Genomic DNA, 18,622 nt, shown 5'->3' on the forward strand with positions numbered 1-18,622 from the left:
CCTATTTTGTTTTATTTCCCCAAAACAATACAAGTGACAACCAATCACTGATTCATTCTGCAGGCAATGCCCTGACTAATCAGGGTCAAGTGCCTGGTTTAAATTTCAAACAATATTTGATAGTTATTTGTCAGCCACTATCAATTGGTGCATTCTCCATAGCAACACATCTACCAATCAGAGTCTACATGCCAATCAATCAACATTTTCTTCTCATGCAGTATAAATTGTTGTTTTCCCTTTTTATTCTTAAAGTGTCCTGATGAGTGCAAGATGAAAAACCTGACATGTCTCTCTTTTCAGCAATACTGAACTTCTCCGTACTACCAAATGACTATTTATGTACAAACATATGGATTCAGGCTGTCTGGCTTCCCCCCATCTGTTTTGTATTTAGCAGTTTGCAGATCATTACCTCCCTTTCCACTCATTGTTTATTTATTTCTATTCCTAGTTTATTTCCCATACCTTTGTCTCTTTATTCAGATTCATGTTAATGCCTTTTTTATCCCTTAGCATCCAGTGAAGGGAACACACCGGAATCATCATTATCTGCCTTTTCTTTACCGTCCTGGCTTACCTGCTGTGTGCTACTTCCAGCATCTTCTATTCTTATTTGAGTTTTCACATTTGCAGTTTTTCCTTTTTATATGACTGCCTTAAGTATTCAATTTTCTCTTCTTCATGGAATTTTTAAGACCATTCTTAACCATTCTTAGAAACTTTGTAATTTATTCCTGGTGAGAGATCCTGCATTTACTTGGATCTGTATTGTGCCTATATATTTCAGTATTTATTTTAATGAGATTATAAAAATAAAACACTTGTGCTTTTCCTTTAGATTTGTATAAAGGGGAAAATACATATATTCAAATACCTGAACATTGAAGCATGTAAGAGCGTTCCAGATCTCCCGGAATATGATAGAACGAGGCCAATTGGGTTCAATTCATGGTTAGTAATGAAACTTACTAATTTAATCATGGGTAAATCTAGTAATAATGTAAAATGATTTGCTTGTTAAGACACCTGCAGTTTAAACATGTCAGGAATATTTTTTTCACATTTCATTACTGATCTCAGTAACCAGGATTCAGTTTCAGGCATGAATTTTGTACCTGCGATTTGGAGCTTTATGGATGATTTTGGAACTTATTCTTAAGTAATCATTAAAACTTTTTCATTCAAAGAGCGAATAAGGGATTAATTCAGAGCCTGATGGGCTGAGATAATGTCAAACAAAATATGTTTTCTTCATAAAAAAGATTAAACTGTTTAGTGGCTACTTCCAAGAGATGTGAATAAAAATGACAACATTTCTTATTTTTAATGTACTGTCCAATTAAATGGTGCACAGGTATTGTGAATTCATAGACCCAACACACTGCCACAGTAGAGGAAGATGTACAATTTTCCACATAATGAGATCTTAATGAGAGAAAATATTGGACTTCCCTGACAACGCTGAATGCATCATGTGATTAGGGCCTGTTCCTGTGCTGTATTGTTCTTTGTAATTGGTGCTAAAGCTTGCAATTCCTAGATTCACTGTTAGGTCTGTTTTAAGTTGTTCTCAGCCCTTAACTGGAAGTAGGCTGTACAACCCTGCAATCAGAAAAAGTGTAAAAATAAGTCTTGATCAAATGTGTCACCAACATTGTGAATCTATTATCAAGGACTTTATAGCGGAACATTTAGAAAGCAGTGACAGGATCAGTCAGAATCAGCATGGATTTATGGAGGGAAAATCATGCTTGACAAATCTGTTGGAATTCTTTGAAGATGTAACCAGTACAGTTGACAAGGGGGAGCCAGTTGATGTGGTATATTTGGATTTTCAGAAGGCGTTGACAAAGTCCCGCATAAGAGATTATTGTGCAAAATTAAAGCGTATGGTATTGGGGGAAATGTATTGAGGTGGATAGAAAACTGGTTGGCAGTGAGGAAGCAAAGAGTAGGGATTAATGGATCCTTTTCAAATTGGCAGGCAGTAACTAGTGGGGTACCACAGGGATCAGTGCTGGGACCCCAGCTATTCACAATATAAATTAATAATTTGGATGAGGGAACAAAATGTAACATCTCAAAGTTTGCAGATGATACCAAGTTAGGTGGGAGGGTGAATTGTGACGAGGATGCAGAGATCCTCCAGCATCATCTGGACAGGTTGGGCGAGTGGGCAAATCAATGGCAGATGCAGTATAATTTGGATAAGTGTGAGGTTATTCACTTTGGAATCAAAACCAGGAAGGCAGATTACTACCTGAATGGTTGTAAATTGGGAGAGGGGAGTGTGCAGCGGGACCTGGGTGTCCTAGTGCACCATTCGCTGAAGATAAGCATGCAGGTGCAGCGGGCGGTAAAGAAGGCTAATGATATGTTGGCCTTCATTGCGAGAGGTTTCGAGTATAGAAGCAGGGATGTGTTGCTGCAATTGTACAGGGCCTTGGAGAGGCCACACCTGGAGTATTGCATGCAGTTTTGGTCTCCTTCTCTGAGGAAGGATGTTCTTGCTCTCGAGGGAGTGAAAGAAGGTTTACCAGACTGTTTCCAGGGATGGCGGAACTGTCATATGAGGAGAGATTGACTAGGTTGGGATTGTTCTCGCTGGAGTTCAGAAGAATGAGGGGGGATCTCATAGAAACTTATAAAATTCTAACAGGACTAGACAGGGTAGATGCAGAGAAGATGTTACCAATGATAGGTGTGTCCAGAACCAGGGGTCACAGTCTGAGGATTCAGGGTAAACCATTTTGGACAGAGATAAGGAGACATTTCTTCACACAAAGAGTGGTGAACCTGTGGAATTCATTGCCGCAGGAAGTAGTTGATGCTAAAACTTTGAATATATTCAAGAGGCGGCTGGATATAGCACTTGGGGGGAATGGGATCAAAGGCTATGGCGAGAAAGCAGGATTAGGCTATTGAGTTGGATGATCAGCCATGATCGTGATGAATGGAGGAGCAGGCTTGAAGGGCCAAAAGGCCACCTCCTGCTCCTATCTTCAATGTATCTATGTAACAAGTGATAACGTGGTTAGAAACAAAATCTGTAGATGCTGGAAATCTGAAATAAGTAGAAAATGCTGGAAATACTCAGCAGGCCTGTGGCGAGGAAAACAGAGTTAACGGCCTGAATTTTCATAATTGAGGTGGGTAGGGAGAGTTGAGAAAATTACCATCTTGGCCTGCCTGCCTTGGGAGAAAATACTTGTCCATTGCTGGGGGGGCAGATATAATCTGGGAATGGGGTCAGGAATCTCTGAATCGGGACGCAATTGCCATTTTTTTAAAGGGCTCCCACGTTACCCCGACTCAGTGAAAATCCAGGCCAGTTTTTCAGGTTGATAGTCATTGTCAGAACAGAGTTCTGATGAAAGATCAACAATCTGAAATGTGAACTCTTTCTCTTTGCACAAATGTTGCCTGACCTGCTGAGTATACCCAGATTTCTTTGGCTGATTCTGCTATATTACATGTTTCTCTTGTTACTTATAACTGGGCCAGGCAGCAAAGAACAGAAAGTGGAATGTAATGTTCTACTTTTTCCTTCCCTTACTCCTAAGGGACCAATACAAGGTGGGTTGTGGTTTCATAAATGGCAGCCCATCCATTACTGTTCCTCAGCTCAGCATGAACAGGTAGGTGGTCAGCTTAACTGACTATCGAAAGATAAACAATCAAAATCCGGTGAGACATTATTGTTGAAAAAGCAAATGCTACGAAAAGCTTCGACATGTCCCTTTTTTCAACAATAATGTATCACCGGGTTTAGACTGTCTAACTTTAGATAGTCAGTTGAAAAAAGAGATATGTTGAAGCTTTTTGTAGTGTCTCCTTTTTCAAAAGTACTCTAGGTATATACTACCAAATAACTATTTGATTCATTATTGTTGTAGAATTTAATTAAGTTGAAAGGAAAGGCAGATGTAATACAGTACTTTATCAGTTTATTCAACATTATTGTTAGATAACACTTACAGTGTTGAAGATTTTGTTCAACAATGCGCAGAGTGCATGAATTTAGAGAGAATATCAAAATGAGTTAACACTTGTTGACCGTACTATAATTTGTCAGCGGTATCAAACTGTTAATGTCAGCTGAACTTGCTGTGACCTGCCTATCTGCCAAATCTCATTCTGAATTCTCATTACAGCATTAATTAAGTAGGAGCCAGGCAGACTGTTTTTGGCATTATAGTAACTGCAGTTCCTTAGACATCCTGCTGGGAGATTAAAGACAATTTCAATATCTTTTGAATCTAACATTAAAATAGTTTTAAAGAGGAGTGGCCTTTGACCTACTTTTTTTTAATTTTAATCAATTGTTACATTAATTCTGTGGTGAACCATAGGGTACCCCTAGTAATTACTTGTATTGCTAAACTCTTCTTCAGAGCAGTCAGTGGTGGTTCTGAGATGTCATTTGCACAATGAATGCTCAAATAAATGAATGCTCAAATAAGTAAATGCTTGGAACTTGGGTCTGCCTTAAAGTGATTGAGTTAGTGTGCTTTTAATTACTGAACTCCGTGTCCTGGAACAGTTCTTGCTCTAGACAGACCAGGCCGTCCTGATCTGCCAGTGCTTCTTATAAATTCAGACTTGAGATTATTACACTTTGTTGTTTTGAAGTAATAGTGCCCCCTGTTATTGCAAAAGCAGAAAATGCTGGAAGTACTCAGCAGGTCAAGGGTGAAGAATTAAAATGTAAGGCATCCGGAAGCCCAGGGTCATGCTGACAAACCAAACGATGGAGATGATCCAGTAAAATAATCACCCAATCTGCATTTGGTCTCCCCAACATAGAGGTGAGATCACTGCTAATATAAATACATTATGCAAAATCAAAAGTACAAATAAATCACTGTTTCACTTGGAAGGAATGTTTGAGACCCTGTATGGTGGGACAGTGGTGAAAGACGTCTGCATGGGAAGCTGGTGAATGGTTATTGGTGGTAACTGAAGAGAAGAGTAGGGAGCAGCTCCTCCAGCATGCTGAAAGAGAAGGGGAAGATGTGTTTGCTGGTGGCAGTGCACTGGTGATGTTGGAAGTGGGGGAGGATGATCATTGTGAGGAGATTGGTGGGTTACAAGGTCAGGAGCATCCTATTGCCCTTCTGGGAAGAATTGGAAAAAGGGGTGAGAACAGATGTGCAGGAAATAGGTCGGGCACGATTGAGGGCCCACTCAACTAATGTGGAGGAGAATCCGCCATTGAGAAAAAAGGATAAGATATTAGACGCCCAGGCATGAAAGGCTGCATCATCAGAACAGATGTGATGGAGAAACTGATAGAATGGAATAAAACCCTTACAGGAAGTGGGATGGAAGGAACTGTAATCACAAAAGCTGTGGGGGGAAAATTGTGGAAGGGAAGGGAAAATTTGAAGTCAGAACATTTAATGGAAAGGGTGGAAATTGGAAATTAAGTTGATGAGATGTTATATTTTGGGAAAGAGCAAGAAGTGGTGCCAATGTAGCATCACTTTTTGGAGAAAGACTTGGGGGAGGAGACCTGTATGAGACTGGAACAAAGAATGTTCCACGGATACCAGAAAAAGACCGGCAAGGTAAGGCACCTATGAATTTCCAGAGTAACATTTTATTTGGAGAAAGTGATTGGAGTCAAAGGAGAAATTGTTCAAAGTAAGAACAAGTTCAGCCAAGTGGAGGAGGGTGATGGCAGATGAGGACTGGCTGGGCCTCCATTCAAGGAAGAGGTGTATGCTCTGCAAGCTGTCTCGGTTCGATGGAGGTTGGACGAGACATCCAGGATGAAAAGGTTAAAGGAGCAGGAAATTAGAAGAAGTGATGGAGGATGGTGGAAGAGCCACACACATCAATGCAACAATACTGGACCAGGGGTGAAAAATAGAACCAAAATAGGAAATAAAAGTTCCCTGGGGAAGAAACAATGGGCTGGATTCTCTGCTGTTGGGATTCTCCATTTCGCCGGTAGCCCGGGTTCTGCAGACGGCGTGGGGCTACCCACAATGGGAAACCCCATTGGCCGACTGGCGAGACGGAAAATCCCGGGAGCGCGCCGCACCAGAAATCTGGTGCGGCGGGAAGGAGAATTCCACCCAGTAACAGATAGACCTGTTTGTAGATCTAGGGAAGGAATAAAAACAGGCTATGTGGATGAAGGCCACAGGGGCAATGGGGCGGGAGGAGATCTCAAGAGGATCAGTGACAGTCCAGGAGGGGAGATGGGAGGTGTTAGAGAGTTCTAAATATATGAAGCTTTTGAACTAGCAATGAGAAAGCTATTGAAAATACAAATTAAACCAGTAAAAATTATGTTCCACTTTGTGTGGTTGATTTATATTGAAGGAAATCTTTGTGTGTAAGCACACACAGAACCAGTATCCAGCATAACTTGCTGCTGATAAAGCTGTGGCCATGTGAAATTTTTGATGTGGAGATGCCGGTGTTGGACTGGGGTGAGCACAGTAAGAAGTCTTACAACACCAGGTTAAAGTCCAACATGTTTGTTTCAAACACTAGTTTTCGGAGCACTGCTCCTTCCTCAGGTGAATTGAAGTGGCAAAACGTGAAATTTAAGTAGTGTTGATAAGTTAACACTGCATTCAATCTTTGTAGGTTTTTGCCACCATCTTTCCTTCAGTTAGGTCTTCTTGTTTTTGATCATTACTCTTTCTGCAGTCACGAAGACTATTTTGCGGGCCGACCGTATGGAGCACTGGATTCTGGCTTCAACAGTGTTGACAGTGGTGATAAGAGGTGGTCCGGAAATGAGGTACGTGGCTCAGTACATTTTTTAAAAATAACACTTGAAGCAGGTGTAGCCAGTATTTCACAGATCTGTTTCAATATCCATTGCAAGTATCAATAGCTTTTTAAAAAGCTTTCACACTTTAAATCTACACTGATCATAATAAAGAATTAACACTGTTCCTGTTCAATGCACTGCATTCTGTGCTTGCTGCACTGGAAAAGTAAATCAAGTGAGTTCCTTTTGGCACTTAATGATTTAACTACCATACTCCCCCATGTTGCTTGCTGCACTATCGGTTTGGAAGCTGTGGTCAAATGGTTAATCCAAGTCAATCTTTTATATTGCTAGGATTGTTGGTTCTTGGCTCGCAGTGCGAGACACACCATGCTATTTGCCAGTTCTATTCGGGGCCTCAGCAGGGAACACCCGGCTGAGGTCACACTTAGTCCCATTTCCTGCACTGAGGAACTCCTCTCGCCATTTTTAAATTGTGTCCCAATCTCACAACCTCCAGACGTGACCCCCAAACCTTCCCCTCCTCCCCAAAGCCAGTAACTCCATCAAATCCATGCAGCCCCCGCCGGGCCTGACCCCACATGGGCACTTTGGCAGCTCTAGGCTGGCACCCAGGTGACATTGCCAGGGTGCCACCCTGCCACTTGGGGATCCTCCGATCCCCTGGGAGACCCCCTCAAGTGCCATGTCATCTGGTCTCCTTTTGTGGCAACCAACACTGAACAGCACTCGCCTGAGGTTTCCAAGGCAAAGGGGTTAGATTCCAACGCGTTGGGTAGACCATGGGAGAGCATATTAGAATGAGACTAGCTGTCTCACTCTAATATGCAAATTCTATGATTCTTCTATGATTTACAAAATAGGGATTCGATAGTGACGTCTCGTGAGATCGCCCACAGACATATTCTAGGGTACTGCTCTATTTGTAGATTATAATATTCCAGTGTCCATTGTGTGAAGTCCACTGCAATGGTATTAATTAAGTTATGTTATATGTGTGAAATAAAGTGTTGCCTTTCAAATTGCAGCCCACAGATGAGTTTTCTGATCTACCACAGAGAATGGCTGAAATTGCAAAAGAGCAACGGCACCGTCGCGAGAGTCAATATCACGAACATCGAGCTGCACCAGTTGTGACAAATGGCACAGGTAAAGTAAATTCAGTGTGCAACAGAAACACCCTCCGTAATTAAGTGAGTACGGTCAGAATAGATGACACACCCATTGAAAATATAGAAGCATTATGTGATTGTTAACATTTGTTTCATTTATAACTTGTGTTATGCGCTGCAAACCAGCCATAGAATGTAATCAGAGCAAAGTGGAATATCACTTGATAGGCTGTTTTTGGTGTGGCTTGTAATATTTAAACAAGCTTTGGTCTCTTGCATGTTTTTCAGATGCTTTTCATTCTAAAGTTTGCCACAACTTTCAAAATCAGAACTTTGCCCTATTAATCCAATTCTTCCTTCACTTTGAATAACCCACACATGTACACATACTGTTCAGAAAAATATTATTTCATTTCTCCAAGTGACAGAATTCTGATTCTGCTGTGATTCTTAGATTATTGGACCAACAATTAGATTAGAAAATTAAACAAGGCATCCAGATGTAATTCCAATTAATAGAATATCTTATTTTCAGATCGTTTGGTAGAGTCGTGGCATTATGTGTAACTTTTCAGAGTTAAAGAGAGCAGATTTGCATGCTGACATTTGTGCTGCAGAAAGATGCAATTAAGTTCCTACCCCAAGAGTCTACATTTGTGAAGTCTGGATGCATGTCAGGACAAACAAGTTGGACTTCCTCTGAGACTGAAGTTGATAGAGCTCATAACTTTAATTTTGCTTGCTGATTATTTGAGCATTCATTAGGCAAGGGAACAAATCTTTGCCCACTATCTAGTTTGAAAGTGAATAGGCAGTATGGAAGGGCAACGTTCCCCCCTACCACAAACACCATCCCACCGCATACATACATACATACATACATACACACACACACACACAGGGCGGGATTCTCCTGCAATTGGCAGGATGGCCCAGCGGCAAGAACGGCGCAAACCACTCCGGCGTCGGGCCAACCGGAAGTTGCGGAATCCTCCGCACTCCCGGGGGCTAGGCCGGCGCCGGAGGGGTTGGCGCCGCCCCAACCGGCACCGAAGGGCATGCACAGAACCGTCGGCGTGGTTCCGCACATGTGCAGATCAGCTGTCATGTTTCCTGCGCATGCGCAGGGGGTTCTTGTCCACGCTGGCCATGGCGGAGCAGAGGCTGGCGCAGAAGGAAGGATTTCCCCCACGGCACAGGCCTGCCCGCAGTTCGGTGGGCCCCGATTGCGAGCCAGGCCACCGTGGGGGCTCTCCCCCGGGGCCGGATACCCCCCCCCCTCGAGGAACGTACCAGCCGGCCTACCAGCCATGTCCACTTCACGTCGGTGGGTCTGTCCAAAATCCGACGGCCCATCGGGGCCCGGAGAATTGCCGGCTGGGCCGCTGCCCATGGCAGCCATGCCCTTACGCCACGTAAAGCCCACCCGAAAACCGGCGCCGGAGAATACGGCAGCCGGCTTCGGAGCGACGGGGCAGGATTCACGCCGCCCCCCGGGGATTCTCCGACCTGGCGGGCAGTCGGAGAATCCCGCCCATGTTATTAATTGGCAACTAATTTGGTATAATTCAAAACTTCATTCCAATAATTGCAATTGAATCTACATTATAAAGAATCATTGTCTACAGCACCAAATTAGATTATTTGATCTATTGTGACGAGTGTAGAAATTTTTACATATTATATTTTATATTTGTGGCAATATGTTATTAAAAACTCTGGTTTAAAATACATACAAGCTGTAATTAAGGAGTTGCACAAGATGGGATCATGATTGGTTTTAACAATTTACTTGTTTACAGAGAGATGGCGAATGAGATATTGTTTTAATTGCTGGAGATTCCCTAGAGAATAAATAATTCATGAGGGATTGTATTTAGTCCCATCTAAGCATGTGATGGGACATCTTAATGGGGCATAGATGATGTAATTAATGGGAGGAGTCAGGTCTGTGTAGTTTGCAGTTTTGCCATTTGCTGTTAGGTTGAGCAAAAGACTGACAAGTCAGACAGATTTTCAGGTTGTTCCTCCAAATGTTTGCACAGTTCTCCAAATGTTTGCACAGTTTATCAAGTTACCTGTTTTGTTAACTTTACTTATATGTGGCATTTGAACTATATTGGGTTGCTTAATTGGAATTAGTGGCAGCAGAGATAGTAAGTTAAAGTTTTTCTTTTTATTTAAGAACTGTTTAACTGTTAATTGTAAAGCTATTTCTTTTATGTTAATGTGGTTAATTCTGTGTTTAAGTTGAAGTTTTTTTTAAAACATAAAAGATGAGTCATCATTCCTGAGGTGAAGTATCCTTTCATTACACCCACTGCATCACCGTGCTGCCCCTCAGCACCAACCCTGTGCACCCATAATCTTTTGTGTAAAGAAAAAAAATCTTTAATCTCTCTCTTCACCTTTTCTTTTTTGTTTTTTTTAAATAAATTTAGAGTACCCAATTATTATTATTTTTTTCCCAATTAAGGGGCAATTCAGTGTGGCCAATCCACCTAACCTGCACATCTTTGGGTTGTGGGGGTGAAACCCACGCAGACGTGAGGAGAATGTGCAAACTCCACACGGACAGTGACCCAGGGGCCGGGATTCGAACCCGGGCCCTCAGCGCCGCAGTCCCAGTGCTATCCACTGCGCCACCTGCCGCCCTCTCTTCACCTTTTAATGTTCAATGATGACCCCTGGCCACTCTTGTCATTTATTCCCCAACCAAAGATAAATGTTCACATGTTCACTCTATCAAACTCTTAATAATTCATGAAACTTCTTGTAAATCTCTTCTTCTATAATTGAAATATTACAAGTCCAACCTCATAACTAGAGTTTCTCATAATTACAATTCCCACTGATTATAGTGGGTGTGGTTGAGTGAACATAGTCTGCTATACATGCGCGCACACACCCATATAAATATAGGGTGGATGCTGAAAGGATGTTTCCCATTTTATTTTAAAGTTTCCATTTAAGACGGAGATGAAAAGTAATGTTTTCTCTGAGAGTCCTGAGTCTTTGGAATGCTCTTGGAAAATGCTGGAGACAGTGTCATTGAATGTTTTTAAAAGATATAGATAGATTCTGGACTGATAAGGGAGGCAAAGGGTATCGGGAGTAGGCGGAATGTGGAATTGAGCGCTCAACCACATCAGCCGTGATCTTATTAAATTGAATGGCCTACTCCTACTACTAATTTGTATGTATGCCATCAAGTTTAATGACTGCTGTGTGCTACATCAAGTTGCTGTCACTGGGATACAGTACTTATCTCTCAGTTGCCCACATACCTTGGAAAGTGTTCAGAAGTGTTGCTTTCCAAGTAAATGCACTTTAAGCAATGAGTTTCAACCCACACTGGGAGGGTGAGTTTCTGGCTCTGGCTCCAGTGCTGAATCCAGGAAAACTGGACAGGGTAGTGACAAGTAGTAAATCTTTTGAAGAGAGAGTACCCACCAGCTCCCCAAAGCTTTGACTCTGACATCAGGCAAACAAATAACAGGTAAAAATTGTTAAAAATAAATGGAGAATTCGATATGATATAACCAAAAACTGTGAAATCGATGTTATGTGAATAGTTAATCATTTTTACTTTGTGTGATATAAGGGACTACCCGTTTTAAACATCGATTTTTAAAAATTAGTTCCAGGGATGTGGATGCCACTGGCTGGATCAGCATCTGTTGCCCATCCCTAATTGCCCTTGAACCGAGTGGCTTGCCAGGCCACTTCAGACGACATTTAAGAGTAAACCACATTGAACATAAGAACTAGGAGTAGGCCACCTGGCCCTTCAAGCCTGCTCTGCCATTCAATGAGATCATGGCTGATCTTTTGTGGACTCAGCTCCACTTTCCGGCCTGAATACCATAACCCTTTATTCCTTTATTCTCCAAAAAAACTATCTATCTTTATCTTGATTGAATACATTTAATGAAGTAGCCTCAACTGCTTCACTGGGCAAGGAATTCCATAGATTAACAGCCCTTTGGGTGAAGAAGTTCCTCCTAAGCTCAGCCCTAAATCTACTTCCTCTTGTTTTGAGGCTATGCCCCCTAGTTCTGCTTTCACCCGCCAGTGGAAACAACCTGCCCGCATCCATCCAATCTATTCCATTCATAATTTTATGTGTTTCTATAAGATCCCCCCATATCCTTCTAAATTCCAACGAGTACAGTCCCAGTCTACTCAACCTCTCCTCGTAATCGTAATCCATTGCTGTGGGTCTGGAGTCACATGTAGGCCAAACTAGATAAGGACAGCAGATTTCCTTCCCTAAAGGACATTAGTGGACCAGATGGGTTTTTACAACAATGGTTTCACAGTCATCATTAGACTTTTAATTCAGATTTTTATTGAATTCAAATTGCACCATATGCCATGGCAGAATTCAAACCCAAGTCCCCAGACCCTGGGTCTCTGGACTACTAGTCCAATGGCAATACCAGTGTTGTAAGTGATGGGGGATGTACAGCTTCCCATCCCTGAGATTGTCCTGGTGAATCTGCCAAATCTGCACATGGTGCATTAACTATCGATTAATCATCGTCTGTAAAAATTACGTTTGCAGCCTATGTCACTATTTATAAACCCTAAACTCTCCAGCTTTTTAAATGCTGAAAGCAATTTCATTTATTTGCTCTGAAAAATTCCTGGAAAGGCAAAGACTAAAGTGGATTCACAGTGGATGTTTTGTGAGGTAAATAATTTGCAACTAGTAGCTTGTTGAAATTATTTTTATATCTTTATTCCAGTTGAACATTACCTAGAGCACATTGACTACATTGATAGTTGTGCAGCGGAAGAAGAGGAAGAGGAAATGCGATTGTCAAAGCGTCCTGACTCCACTAGTCTCAGCTCCCAATTCATAGCATATATTGAACGACGGTGTGTTAACCATGAGGTAACTCTTCAATTCATGCCTAAAACCAATGATAATATTTGCATGTCAAGAATTTTTTTAAATTCCTTCACAGGATGTGAGTGTCACATTCAAGCCAGCATTTATTGTCCATTCTTACTTCCCCTTGAGAAGTTGTTGGCGTGCTGCATTCATGAAGCGCTAGAATTCATTAGGTGAAGTTATTCTCAAAGTGCTGTTAGGCAGGGAGTTCCAGATCTTGGGCCAGGGATAAGTTCCCATACCAGCTTATCTGAACAGGCGCAGTAATGTGGCGACTAGGGACTTTTCCCAGTAACTTCATACTTGTGACAACAAACGGCAATATAGTCCCAAACTAGGATTTGTGGAGGGGGGGGGCTTACAAGTGGCGGTGTTCCCAGACCCTGCTTGGTGAGTTACTGCAGTGCAGATTGTAGATGATACTGCAGCCAGAATTGGAGGGAATTAATCTTTAACATGGTGAGTGGGATGCCAATCAAGCGGGATGCTTTGTACTGGAAGATATCGAGCTTATGTGCAGATTAAGTGGTTTGACCATGCTAAATTGCCCGTAAGTGTCCAACGGTTGGATGGGTTACGGGGATAGGATGGTGGAATGGGCCTCGGTAGGGTGCTTTTTCAGAGGGTTGGTGCACACTCGATGGTCCAAATGGCCTCCTGCATTGTAGTGCCTCTATAATTTTTGAATGTCTTTGCAGGTGTTTGCATCCAAGCAAATGCAGTGTGTTCCATTCCACTCCTGACTTGTGTCCTGTAGATAGTGAAAAGACTTTAGGAAATCATTAAACAAAATATCAAACCTCTGACTTGATATTGTAATCTCAGTATTTATGTTTCTGAGGCAGGTTTCTGATCAGTGGTTTATTTATTCACTCATGGGAAGTGGGCATCACTGGCTAGGCCAGCATTTATTGCCCATTCCTAATTGCCTTTGAGAAGGTGGTGGTCAGCTACCGTCTTGAACGAATGAAATCCTTGTGGTTTAGGTATACCCACAGTGGACTTCCGGTGGCGGCTATGAAGGAGTAAGTCGCACATTTGGTGGCTCCCGCTCGGGTCGGACCTTTGGACCTTTTCCCCCTGATTTTTTACCGGACTTGATTTGAAAAATCGATGATAGAGGCAATTGTGTACTGGATTCCCACATCGGTGCATGGAGAGGAGGGCTAGAAGTGCTCGCAAAGGCAGAAACAGATGGACAGAGAAGGCTCGGGCTGAAGCTGCAGTGGGAGAAAGAATGGTGGACCAAACCTCTGGCTTGTCGACCCAGCGGTCAACAGAGCAGCTGATGCAAGTTATCCTGGAGGGCTTCGCCTAGCAGAAGCTGGACTGCTTGAACCCGATTAAAGAGTCAATTGCGCGACTGGAGCTTCGATTGGATGGCCAAGATCGGGCGATCCAGAAAGTAGAGAAGGCGCTAGCTGACCAGGAGGAACATCAAACTGTGGTGGAGTTGGAGGTGAGGATGCTGAGAGACCAGCAGAAAAGGCTCCTGGAGAAGGTGGAGGACCTAGAGAATAGGTCCCACTGGCAGAACTTGAGAATCGTTGGGCTCCTGGAGGGGTCCGAGGGAGCGGACTCTGGGGCATACACAGCGGACATGTTCAAGAAGCTGCTGGGGGATGGAGCATTCTCCCGACCCGTGGAGGTGGACAGGGCTCACAGAGCGCTCGCGAGGAAGCCGCGAATGGGAGACACCCCCCCCCCCCCCCCCCCCGAGGGCAATGGTGGTGAGATTCCACAGGTATTTGGATAAGGAACGTATTTTACAGTGGGCCAAGCAGACACGGAGCTGTAAATGGGAGAACAGTATCCTGTGGATCTATCAGGACCTGAGTGCGGAGGTGGCCAGGAGAAGAGTGGGGTTTAACCAGATCAGGTCGACCCTTTTTAAGAAAAAGGTGAAGTTCGGACTGTTGTATCCGGCCCGTCTCTGGGTCACGTATGAGGAGCAACATTTTTATTTCGAGTCGCCTGAGGAAGCGCTGGACTTCGCGAAAAGGAAAGGACTGGTGGCGGACTGAGAACTTTTGAACTTTGCTGCAACGTTTCATGTTTTAAAAAGTTTCTTGTTTTTCGTTTTGTGGACGTTATTTATAATGCCTTCTGTATTGATTTGGGGCCAGTTGCAGAGCTGAGTGAGTTAAAGTTTACATTTGCACTATTGGGGGATGGAGATGTGTTTGTTTAGATGCTGGATCTCTTGCTTGATTTTTTCTTTAGCAGTTTTGTTTCTGTCAGGCAATTGTGTTGGGATTGTTTGTCATTTGAATATGTGAGTATGAGCTGGGGGGAAGGTGGGGAGGGAACAATAGGTGGGAGAATGTCTGGCGCCAGGGGTGGGGGCCACCAAGCTAGCTGGGCGGACTAGCTCATGGAAGCATAGTGGGGGGTGTGCAAATGTTAGGCTTATCAAAGGGGTCGATTTTCATTGTGCTGTTATTAGGGGAGGGGGGGGAAATGTTCTGCTGACGAGGGAGGGACTGTTGCTGAGGGACAGAGAGGAGGTCGGGGATGGAGGCTGCCGGGGGGGCGGTCTGGTGGAGGCGCGGGGCGCGGGCTGGAGACTGGCCCAAGAAAGGTGATGGCTGATCGGGGAAGGGGGTGCGATGAGCCATCCAACTAGGCTGATCACAAGGGTTAAATGGGTCGGTCAAGAGGGCACGCGTGTTCGCGCATTTGAGAGGACTGAAGGCAGACGTGGTAATGCTGCAGGAGTCGCACCTTAGAGTAGCTGACCAGATTAGATTAAGGAAAGGTTTGGTCGGACAGGCTTTTCACTCGGGACTGGACTTGAAGACTAGAGGGGTCACGATCCTGATCAACAAGCGGGTGGTGTTTGAGGCGGGAAGAATAGTTTCGGATGTGGGAAGCCGTTACATTATGGTCAGTGGGAAATTGTAGGGGATGCAGGTGGTACTAGTAAATGTGTATGCGCCAAATTGGGACAATGTGGACTTTATAAAGAGGATTCTGGGGAAGATACCGGACCTGGATTCGCACAAGTTGGTCATGGGAGGGGACTTCAACACAGTTATTTGCACGATTTCACTGATCCTGAAGCGGGACAAGAACCTGGAGCTGTATGGGTCCTACAGGCCGATATCCCTATTGAATGTGGATGCCAAACTGCTGGCCAAAATTTTGTCCTCTAGGATTGAGGATTGTGTTCCGAACATTGTTGGGGAGGACCAGATGGGGTTTGTTAAGGGAAGGCAGTTGGTGGCCAATGTAAGAAGGCTATTAAACATGATCATGATGCCTCCGGAAGGTAGGGAGGTGGAGGTAGTAGTCGCAATGGACGCAGAGAAGGCCTTTGATTGAGTAGAATGGGAATATCTGTGGGAGGTACTGGGACAGTTCGGATTTGGACGGGGCTTTATTGACTGGATCAGGTTGCTGTATCAGGCTCCTGTGGCGAGCATACGGACGAATAGGACAACATCGGACTATTTTGGGCTGCATCGGGGGACGAGATAGGGATGCCCCCTCTCCCCACTGTTGTTTGTGTTAGCCATAGAGAGCTGGCAATTGCACTGAGAGCTTCAAGGGGCTGGTCTGGGGCGGGGGGGGGGGGTGGGGGGCGAAGGGGGTTGGAGCTTTAGGTAGACGACCTGCTCCTGTATGTATCGGACCTAGCAGAGGGGATGGAAGAAATCATGAGTATTCTGGGGGAATTTGGCCGGTTTTCGGAGTATAAACTAAATATGGGGAAAAGTGAGATGTTTGCAGTGCAGGCGAGGGGACAGGAGAGGCACTGGGGAGCTGCCGTTTAGAGTGATGGGGGAAGCTTTTGGTATCTAGGCATCCAAGAGGCGTGGGAATGGGAACGGCTGCACAAACTAAATCTGGCCCGACTAGTAGACCAAATGAAGGACGATTTTCGGAGGTGGGATGCGCTCGCATTGTCACTAGCTGGGAGGGTGCAAACGGTGAAGGTGACGGTCCTCCGAGATTCCTGTTTGTGTTTCAGTGTCTCCTGATCTTTATTCCGCGGTCCTTTTTTAAACGGGTCAACAAAGTGATCACTGGCTTTGTATGAGCGGGCAAGACCCCGCGAGTAAAGTCGGGGATGCTTGAGCGGAGCCGGGGAGAGGGCGGGCTGCCGCTGCCAAACTTCAGTAACTACTATTGGGCGGCGAATATAGCCATGATCAGGAAGTGGGTGTTGGGGGGGAGGGTTCGCATGGGAGCATGTGGAGGCGGCTTCATGTAAGGGCACCAGCTTAGGGGCGTTGGTAACGGCACCTCTGCCGTTACCGCCGACACGGTACTCCACCAGCCCCGTGGTGGTGCCGGCCCCGAGAGTCTGGGGGCAATGGAGGAGACGTGGGAGCAGAGGGAGTATGGGTTTGGTCTCCTATCTGTAATAATCACCGGTTTGCCCCGGGAAGGATGGACGGGGGGGTTTTGGAGATGGCAGAGAGCAGGTATTGAGAGCATGGGGGATATGTTTTTTTTTAATAAAATATTTTATTGAAAATTTTTGGTCAACCAACACAGTACATTGTGCATCCTTTACACAATAATATAACAACACAAATAACAATGACCTATTTTATAAACAGAAAATGAATAAATAATAAATAACAAAAATGAAAACTAACCCTAATTGGCAACTGCCTTATCACAAGTAACACTCTCCAAAAATATAATTTAACAGTCCAATATATAATTATCTGTAGCAACGACCTATACATATTATACAGTATATATTAACAACCCTGAGAGCCCTTTTGGTCCCCCCCCCCCCCGCCCCCCCCGATCCTGGGCTGCTGCTGCTGCCTTCTTTTTTCCATTCCATCTATCTTTCTGCGAGGTATTCGACGAACGGTTGCCACCGCCTGGTGAACCCTTGAGCCGACCCCCTTAGAACGAACTTAATCCGCTCTAGCTTTATAAACCCTGCCATGTCATTTATCCAGGTCTCCACCCCCAGGGGCTTGGCTTCTTTCCACATTAGCAATATCCTGCGCCGGGCTACTAGGGACGCAAAGGCCAAAACATCGGCCTCTCTCGCCTCCTGCACTCCCGGCTCTTGTGCAACCCCAAATATAGCCAACCCCCAGCTTGGTTCGACCCGGACCCCCACTACTTTTGAAAGCACCTTTGTCACCCCCATCCAAAACCCCTGTAGTGCCGGGCATGACCAAAACAGATGGGCATGATTCGCTGGGCTTCTCGAGCACCTCGCACACCTATCCTCCACCCCAAAAAATTTACTGAGCCGTGCTCCAGTCATATGCGCCCTGTGTAATACCTTAAACTGAATCAGGCTTAGCCTGGCACACGAGAACGACGAGTTTACCCTGCTTAGGGCATCTGCCCACAGCCCCTCCTCGATCTCCTCCCCCAGCTCTTCCCATTTCCCTTTTAGTTCATCCACCATAGTCTCCCCTTCGTCCCTCATTTCCCTATATATATCTGACACCTTACCATCCCCCACCCATGTCTTTGAGATCACTCTGTCCTGCACCTCTTGTGTCGGGAGCTGCGGGAATTTCCTCACCTGTTGCCTCGCAAAAGCCCTCAGTTGCATATACCTGAACGCATTCCCTTGGGGCAACCCATATTTCTCGGTCAGCGCTCCCAGACTCACAAACTTCCCATCCACAAACAGATCTTTCAGTTGCGTTATTCCTGCTCTTTGCCACATTCCATATTCCCCCATCCATTCCCCCCGGGGCAAACCTATGGTTGTTTCTTATCGGGGACCCCCCCAAGGCTCCAGTTTTTCCCCTATGCCGTCTCCACTGTCCCCAAATCTTCAGTGTAGCCGCCACCACCGGGCTTGTGGTGTAGTTCCTCGGTGAGAACGGCAATGGGGCTGTCACCATAGCCTGTACGCTAGTC

General features: G+C 44.7%; 1 protein-coding gene across 1 annotated transcript in view; it reads left to right on the forward strand.

Annotated features, from left to right (window-relative positions):
• The window catches only part of LOC140389720 (DISP complex protein LRCH3-like), a 210,817-nt gene that overhangs the window by 103,877 nt on the left and 88,318 nt on the right, over positions 1 to 18,622 (forward strand). Inside the window, 4 exon segments of the mRNA XM_072474169.1 lie at positions 842 to 954; positions 6,670 to 6,763; positions 7,786 to 7,906; positions 12,621 to 12,769. Coding sequence (XP_072330270.1) covers positions 842 to 954; positions 6,670 to 6,763; positions 7,786 to 7,906; positions 12,621 to 12,769 — 477 coding nt within the window.

Source organism: Scyliorhinus torazame, chromosome 14 (assembly GCF_047496885.1).
Source record: "Scyliorhinus torazame isolate Kashiwa2021f chromosome 14, sScyTor2.1, whole genome shotgun sequence".
Classification (NCBI taxonomy): domain Eukaryota; kingdom Metazoa; phylum Chordata; class Chondrichthyes; order Carcharhiniformes; family Scyliorhinidae; genus Scyliorhinus; species Scyliorhinus torazame.